The sequence below is a fragment of the Vitis riparia genome, chromosome 1, assembly GCF_004353265.1.
Source record: "Vitis riparia cultivar Riparia Gloire de Montpellier isolate 1030 chromosome 1, EGFV_Vit.rip_1.0, whole genome shotgun sequence".
Lineage (NCBI taxonomy): Eukaryota > Viridiplantae > Streptophyta > Magnoliopsida > Vitales > Vitaceae > Vitis > Vitis riparia.
In genome coordinates, this window is record NC_048431.1 from 13,576,623 (window position 1) to 13,585,943 (window position 9,321).

A 9,321-nucleotide genomic window follows, 5' to 3' on the forward strand; every position below is an offset into this window, starting at 1 on the left:
GTACTCTTAATTAAAAACTTAAAAAAGGTGAATGAAATTAACAAAAAAAAAAATAATAATAATAATAAACATTCAAATGTATATTCTCATCACTTTCTCATTACTTTCTCATTTTTAATAAAAGAATCAATGTTTGGGCACTACCCTTGTTGGAGGGCAAATTGTCATGTTAATTTCTTGTCTTGAATGCATATTCATATAATCAGTTGCCAAACATAGGACTTCACTATATTTTCTAACACTTCTTTGTGAAAAATGTTTTTAAGTTAAAAATAAAAAATAAAAATCAAGTGTTTTATAAAAATAAAGATGTTTGAAAAAATGTTTTTTTTTTTTTTATAAAAAAAAACCTTGTTTAGATAAATTGTTTTTAAATATATATATATATATATATATATATATATATATATATATATATATATATATATATATATATTGTTTTGATTTTGTAAAAATACTGCAAGTTCAATTTATATAATATAAATTTAATTTAATTCAACTTTTATTAAAAATGAAAATACTTTTGTAATTATGAATAAATTAAAAATTAAATAGTTATTAGTAAAACATGAATAATAATATTATAATAAAATCATAAATTATATTTTTTATGAAAAATATATTTATGTGTATTGGAGAAATAATAATATCAGTTTTGATTTTCTTTTTAATGATTAAATTTATTTTTTGAGTTCCAAATTATTTTTAAAATCTTTTAAATCGGTTAATAAATTCAATACAAATGTCACTTGATTTGAAGTTTATTTTTATATTGAGAAAATTTATAAAAGTATAATTCTGCGTTAAAAAAAAATAGTTGAACCAATTTTTATCCATAAATTTTTTGTATTAATGATTTTATTATTTAAGTTTCAAATTATTTTTAAAAATTATTGTCAATGAATCTATCATATTTGGTCTTGTTTAATTAAGAGCTTATTTGTCTGGTTAAAAAAAAAAATTAGAAGATGATGATTTTATGTAGGGAAAAAAATAGAGTAGTCAATTTAAACCAATTTTTGTCCATGGATTTTTAGTATTGATTTGATCATTATTTGAATTTTAAGTTATTTTTAAAAATTAATTAATAAATATAATGTATTAAGTCTTATTTGATTTGAAGTTCATTTGCCTAATGAAAAATAAGGATTTTATGTAAGAAAGCAATAATAAAGTCGTTCTATAATTTTTATCCACAAATTTTCGGTATTAATTAGTTCACTATTTGAGTTTTAAATTATATATATATTATTGAGTTCTATGACTTTTTAGTATTAATTAAATCAGTTTTTGAGTTTCACATTATTATTAAAAACTAATAGATTTTATGCATAAAGTACAAATTGATTTAAAATGGATTTGGTTAATAAAATATTTAGAAAAATTAAAAGAAATTTGAAAAAATATATGTAGTTTAAATTAATATCATATTTTAATATTTTGTATTAGATTATGGAGAGAAAAAAATATCATGTTTAATTTTATTTGTTTTTTTTTATATATATTTTCCATTTGTTTAAAAAAATTGATGAAAACAACTTTTATTTGTTTTTAATTTATCTTTGTTTTTAAAAACTATTTCTAGAGAACAAATGACTAAGAATGTATTTGGGAGTGATTTTATATAGAGTTAATAACATTTTTAACACTTGAATGAAGAAAAATTTCAAGTATTAAAAATATTAAAAATGCCTCCTAAAATTACTACTATATGAATTCTAAATAGTGTTATAAAATTTTAAAAATAGTCTTCCATTTTTAAAAATAAAATGTTATTTTTAAATCACATGACCAAATAAATTCATAATCTCCCATAGGCTGAATCTCACTCCTACAAATGTCATTGCCACAACTTATCATTTTTCTAGCAAAATTTAACATTTTATTAAACAGTTGCTAAAATTATTGTAAGCCTCTTGAAGACCTAATTTTACACAATATAATAGTAATACTAATATAATACATGCACGTTTATTCATACTCGATTTCCAATTAATTTTCTTAAATTTATCAAATTTTCTCATTAGACAAATGAATTATGATGTAGATGAGATTTGATAATTGTATTTTTTTTAACAAGCCTATTAATTTTTAAAAATAATTTGAAATATAAAAATTGAGTCAATTAATTGTAAAGTGGAAAAGATAATAAATAAATAAAAAAAACAAAATGAGAGGTAAATTTTAGTAACATGGATGTGTTTGTAAGATGAAAATAATAATAATAATAATAATATAATAGAGGTACATTTAGCAATATTTATGGGTTTATAAATAGGGTGAGCTGGTGTTTGTGGGCACTTGGGAGCCCCCGTTACGTAATTGTCCCGACATTAAATCTGCGTGTAGAGTCCAGAGGGTACGGGCGAGGGTGTGAGATGAAAAAAAAGGTGACATCTCCAAAAGAAAAAATATATGGTAAAATCCAGTTGATTTCCTAAAATGGTCAGAGCATTAAGCACCTGGAGCTCGTGTTTATTAGCATAAAAATGCATGGCCCTACACTTACCTAGACCTGTACGGCTTTATAAATCCCGTATTGCAAATTCCTAGCTATTTCTTCCTCTGATTTTTCTTTTTCTTTTGTCTGGCTTCCCCGCGTACGGCTGCTTCTCTCTGTCTGTAATCCAGTATGAAACCAGTCTTGGAATTCATCATTTCATTTACATCACTGAATGGGAGCAAGTATTCGTAGCTCTATGACTCTTATCAGATCATAAGTCCTAACCAATGCCAATTAATTAAAACCTTTACTCAGTATATATATTTCTTGGTTTGCAAGTTAAAATAAAACTACAAAAATAAATAAATGACAGAAATAAATCTGTACGGACAACCACTTTTTTATGTGGGGTGGGTAGGACCGGATGGAACCGGCCTGTTACTGAAGAACCTGTCCACACGGGGGCAAGGAAGTTGAATCGTAAGTTTAGGTCATTTGGTCTATTTTTTGTTATAAAAAAAATGTAGGGGCTGTCTGCTGTCTATATATAGATTGGCATTGTTGCTTGTCCATCCACTTCATACCCGTATCTCCCGTTGCATTTGCACACCCATCTCTTTTAAAGTTAAACTGTAGTGCTTACTGTTTAGGATAGGCGTACAAGGTAGCAGAACTTGTCGGATCGTTCAATGGGGAGGTCTCCATGTTGTGAAAAGGTGGGGTTGAAGAAAGGTTCATGGACTCCCGAAGAAGACCAGAAGCTCATGTCCTACATTGAGGAACACGGCCATGGGAGTTGGCGTGCCTTGCCTGCCAAAGCAGGTAAAACAAAAACACCACCACCACCACCACCATCTTTTTGTTTTTTTTTTCTTTCTTTTATAACTTTTTGAGATGCTGTTTAATTATTTGAATTGTTTTGCTTTTGTTGGAGCTTGTTTATAGGGTTGCAGAGATGTGGGAAGAGCTGCAGATTGAGATGGACCAATTATCTCAGGCCTGATATCAAAAGAGGCAAGTTTAGTTTGCAGGAAGAACAGACCATCATTCAACTTCACGCTCTTCTTGGAAACAGGTGATCAATATTAGCATCCACTCCCTGATTTATTGTATTATTGCATGGATGTCCCTAAAGTCTTGTTCCTCTTTCCGAACACGTCCTCTTTCCAACTCACTGCCTTATTGATACATAATTATAACTCTTTAATTTTTACCTTGATGCCCCCCTCATTGTACGTACACCATTTATTCACATGCATGAATATATGGTTCTGTAATTACTATCCTTATTATTAGGCCCAAAGTTACTCCCTTTTTTAACTCTCCCATATTCACTCCATCCTACCATATTAATGTCACATCCACCTTTCTCTAAATTGTTCATCTATAATAAGATTGTAAGCTAATGTTATTATTATTACAATATATGCTTATAATATGGCTTTTTTTAAAAAAAAAAAAAAATTATTAGAGGGGTGCTTCTTCTACTCTCTCTCTCTCCAAAATTGGTGAAAATTTAAACAATTGTTGCAATTTTGTGCATGCATCCTGTGCACACGCTATACTCTTTTATGGAAGCCAAACATGTGATAATAAGATATATATACCCCTAAAACAATACGATTTTAATTAAACTGGCATGAAAAAGGTTGATACATCATCATATATTTTATTAAAAAATAATTAAATTTGGAGTCTTTTTTCTTCTTCTTTTTGAGTCAGATCATTCTCGATATACTTTTTGACTACCTATTTTTATATACTTAGACATGTGCTTTTTGTTTACATAGAGCACCTCCTTTGTTTCTTTTCTTTGCTTCATGATTTATGATAACTGGTGATTGGTAATAGATGTTCTTATGCATGATTTCTTACTTCAACGAATATAATGGTATTTCTATTAATGTTTTAAAATAAGTTAAAATAAATATGTAAACCTTTCGCGATATGACGAAGATGTTGTCTTGGGATACTCAACAAGTCTAGCTAGACTTGTCACTTTCAATTTATTTATTTTTTACTTTTTCTTTTTATTTATCATAAAGGAATTTAAACATAATTAATTTCTTTAGAAATTTAAAAAAAAAAAAAAACAGAAATGGAGGAAGAAAGAATAGAGGGAAGGAAATAAAAAGGCGAGCATAAATTTAGCCAAGCTAGCTTAAGTCAATAAAAATAATGTGAACCTAGCTTGGTGCGTCCCCGAAGTAAGTAAATTTACTTGGATCATCTTTTATTTTAATCAGGTGGTCGGCTATAGCAACCCACTTGCCCAAGAGAACGGACAATGAGATTAAGAACTACTGGAATACGCATTTGAAGAAAAGATTAACCAAAATGGGCATCGACCCAGTTACCCACAAGCCCAAAAGCTATGCCCTCGGCTCAGCCACAGGTCAGTCCAAGGACGCAGCCAATCTCAGCCACATGGCTCAGTGGGAGAGCGCCAGACTGGAAGCAGAAGCCAGATTCGTCCGAGAATACAAGCTCTCACCCCATCCCTTCCAACACCAGTACAAGCAAGGACTCTCCGCCACCGCTCTGTCCATTACCCACTCCTTGGCTCCACCCAAAACCCTAGATGTAGTGAACGCATGGCAGGGCCTGTGGTCATCTGGGTCAACCAATGATTGTGCAGTTTTCGGAGACACGCTGTTCAACTCGTCAGAGAATGCACTACCAGCTGCGCTCCCCAGCAGTACTCTAGGACTAGGCGTCAATGAGAACTCCATGGAAAAGGGTGAAAATGATTGGAAGCACTGCTTTGAAAGACAGAACAAAGTGCCAGAGTTAATCAAAGATAACGCAACCCCTTTCCCTGACATGCAATACTCCACGGACGAGTCAACATGGATTGCGGACTCTGTGGGTAACAATAATATTGTTATCTCCTGTGCCACTTTCAATGTCGACGGTTTCTCTCATCACCTCTTGCCTGAGAATTCCTCCTTGTCCTTTGGGGCAGACTCCGATAATGCCAACGCAAACTGCACTGCTGGATCAGCTGGTGGTGGTTTTGAAGAAAACAACCATTACTGGAACAACATTATTAGCTTACTTGATTCTTCTTCTGCTTATTATTCCTTGGAAAATGTCTAGAACGGATTCAACCCCCCACCTCCATTGTATTACCACTCATGTCTTCACTTTAGACAGTGTTGTTAATAAATTTAAATCTTTAGTTACCTTATCTCATCTTACTTACTGGTCGTGATATTGGCCCAAGACAACCATATAGATCATCATAGCCAATGTTTTAGTACTTACACAGTTTTAAGCACAACAAGGGTCTATCATGTAGGGGCTTCCCGTGTGACCACGTGGCAGCCCACCTCTGGTCCACATGGCATCCTTTTATCTCTGTCCGGACAAGCGTACCCGAATCTAAATGTTCAATCCGGATTAGAAGTATCAGTAGCCAGTTAACATGGTGTTCCTTTAACACTGCATAATGCATTCCGAATATGTTTCCTGACCTACTCCCACAAGCAATCATTCTCCTCATGTTAGGAGTATACTCGATAAGAGGCCGCCCTATCTCGACAGGCGACCTGCTACACGTTACACCACACCGCCTACAGATTGAGGTGACGAGTGAATCATCAAGTCATCCTCACTAGCAATCCCTGTCAGTCGCCTAAAAGGTGATGATTGCTCTGTCATCAACTGTGTTGTTATCATAACTGCAAAAGTCAAGAAGTCATCTCAGTACAGATGTGACACCGTTTCAAACACTATAAAAGCCCTCCTCCAACCCAAAATTAAGGTACGTGCATGCAATACAGACTCCCTCTTTAGCTCCCAAAAAGGGGTAGTCTCCCAAGTTGACTTTAATCATCTGACTTGAGCTTTGGAGGATGTGTTCGGACAACTTGTCTGGACATCTTTTATAGGGAAGAAAGAAGAAGTATTGCTTCCAATTGATCTGGCTTCAACATATCACATGGTGGACCACTACTGTGGTAGTCCACCCGATTTTGATGATATCTTATCTACACTTCCATACACAAACATTGACTACTACCGTAAATTAATGATCAAACAAGAAGCTGCTCTTCCATTAATTATTTTTTTCTCTTCTTTTAACCGAGAATTTATAAACACCTCTACCCTATTTACACATCTACCTAAAAACTATATCCCATTAATACACCTACAGAACTAAGCCTAACAAATCTAACCTACCTTCTTTTCTTCCGCACCATTTTCCACCTTCTCACATTCTTCTTAAGAAATATATCCCTAACCCTAAGCTCAGCCATCTTCTCCAAGCTTATTGGAGACATAGAAATGGTATCATTGATGTAGCATCCATTGAGAACATTAGGTTTAACCCCTCCATATGAATGTATTTAGGCATATTATTTGTGTACTTTTCGGTAAATTTTTATTGCTAAAATGTTTGGGGGACACATTAAGGAGAAAAAACAAAGAATGGTGAAAAAGAAAAAGGGAACATTGACGGTAGTGTGCACACAGATATAGCTTCATGGAGCCATTTTTGATAAGAGTAGGACGGTTTTAAAAAATAATTCTTAAATTATTATATTAGGAAAAATAATTTTAAATCTATCAAAATTTTACCCATAAAAAAAAAGAGAAAATAAATTAGAAGTGAAAAACTATCTTTTCAAAAAGACGATTTATAAACTTTAAAAAAAATATATATATATATATATATATATATATATATATATATATATATATATATATATATATATATATATATATATATATAAAATCATATTTTCAAGATATGATTTCTAAAATTTCATATTTTATCATATCTTTAAAAGATGATTTTAAAAAATGAGAAATTGTATCTTGAAGAGATAATTTTCACAAAAAAAAGTGAGAAATAAATCGTCTCCTCAATATACGATTTTGACAAAAAATAAATAAATTAAGAAGTGAGAAATCGTCTCTTGAAGAGATGATTTTCAAACAATACATATATAATAAGTGAGAAATTCTCACTTAAAAAAAAAAAAAAAACCTTCAAAAATCCACTTTCATTCTTTATTTTACTTATACAATAATACAATTATTATAAATATGTATTATAAAATTAATTAATTTTATTTACTAAATTTAATATACAAATAACATACTAAATTTAATATAAGATAAATAATATTTATCTATTATTTTTTTTCTTATTTTTTTCTCTTACTTTGGAATTAAAAAAACTATTATCAATTTATGTGAAAAATGATTTTAAAAAAAATTGTTATTAATTTATTAAATAATTATTTATAAAATACACAAATTTGTTTTGTTTTAATTTTTAAATTAATTTTATTATATAAATTTTAAGATTAAAAATGTTAATCTTTAAGTTAAAAATTTTCCACCCAACAAAGAAAAAAAAATAACAAGTGAAAAATTCTCACTTGAAAGGAAAAAAAACTTCAAAAATCCATTTTTCCATTCTCTATTATTATCATACAATAATAAAATTATTATAAATATATATTATAAAATTAATTAATTTTATTTACTAAATTTAATATATAAATAATATACTAAATTTAATATAAGATAAATAATATTTCTATATTATTTTTTTTCTTTTACTTTGGATTTTAAAAAAAAACTATTATCAATTTTATGTGAAAATTAAGTTTAAAAAAATTGTTATTAATTTATTAAAAAAAGAAAAAAAACAAAAATATGATAAATTGTCTCTTTAAGAGTTGATAATTATATTATTGTATAAGTAGAATAAAAAATGGAAAAGTGGATTTTTAAAGGGTTTTTTTTTTTTTTTAAAGTGAGAATTTCTCACTTGTTATATATATATATATATATATATATATATATATATATATTCTTCAAAATTTCTCACTTGTTATCTATATATATTGTATGGATATCGTTTTTCGAAGAGATGATTTTTCACTTTTTAAATTTTTTTGGAAATTATCTCTTAAAAAGATGATTTCTCATATAAAAAATGGAATTTTAGAAATCGTGTATTGTAAAAACTATTTTTTTTTAATTTTTTTAAAATTTCATAAATCGTTTTTTAAAGAGGTGATTTTTCATTTATAATTTATTTTTTATTTTTTATTATCTTAGATAAAACTATGGTAGATTTAAAATTATTTTTCCTATCACAGTAATTTAAGAATTATTTCTTAAAACTAACGTAATCTTATAAAAAATCCTTTTATATAGTCTATTTTCTTTTCTATCAAGATAAAACCGTGATAGATTTAAAATTATTTTTCCTCGATACTTTAAGAATTATTTTTTACTCTTAATAAAAAAAAAATCCCTTCGTAGGGACAGCTCTTGACGCACATTATGTCGTGGTAATTCGTATCTTAGAAAGGACAAATAAATTCATGACAATATACAAGGCTTTAGTGTGAGAGGATCTATGTGGAGTCAGGAAAGAGATTTTCAGATATTATTTGGGAGAATTGTGTTTTGGGCCTAGCTGGGCCCAAAAATTAACATTTAGTCTACATATCATGCATATTTAAGCCCAAGACCCAAATAAAGTATAAAAATTAAGATGAAGGATATTATTTTTCATTAATCCTTAAAATACCCTTTATCATTACATAGGCACAAGTGAGTGTGAATTTCAATTTTTTTGTGTTTTTTTTTCTCTTTTCTATTCCCAATTAAGTATTACTCATTTCTAACTTTTCTTTTTCTTTTTCTTCCAATCTATATTTCTATTTTATGTCAAATAAAAAGCAATAATGTTTTTTTGTTTTTCATTTTTAAAGATATTGAATCTTTTTGCTTTTATTATGAGCAATGGTAAAATTTTTAGGATTTTTCATCCAAATATTTTTTATCTTTTTGTATTTATATTTTAGTTTAATTTTAATTTTTTATTTTAAATTTATATTACCCTTTCA

The 9,321-nt window shown here is 28.7% G+C and overlaps 1 protein-coding gene across 1 annotated transcript; it reads left to right on the top strand.

The window, feature by feature from the left end:
• The first annotated feature begins 3,041 nt into the window (after positions 1-3,041).
• Positions 3,042-5,633, top strand: LOC117921739 (transcription factor MYB106-like). The gene is made up of 3 exons (XM_034839705.1): positions 3,042-3,265; positions 3,389-3,518; positions 4,690-5,633. The coding sequence occupies exons 1-3, from the start codon at positions 3,133-3,135 to the stop codon at positions 5,540-5,542; spliced, it is 1,116 nt and encodes a 371-aa protein (XP_034695596.1). The 5' UTR covers positions 3,042-3,132; the 3' UTR covers positions 5,543-5,633.
• Positions 5,634-9,321: the final 3,688 nt, after the last annotated feature.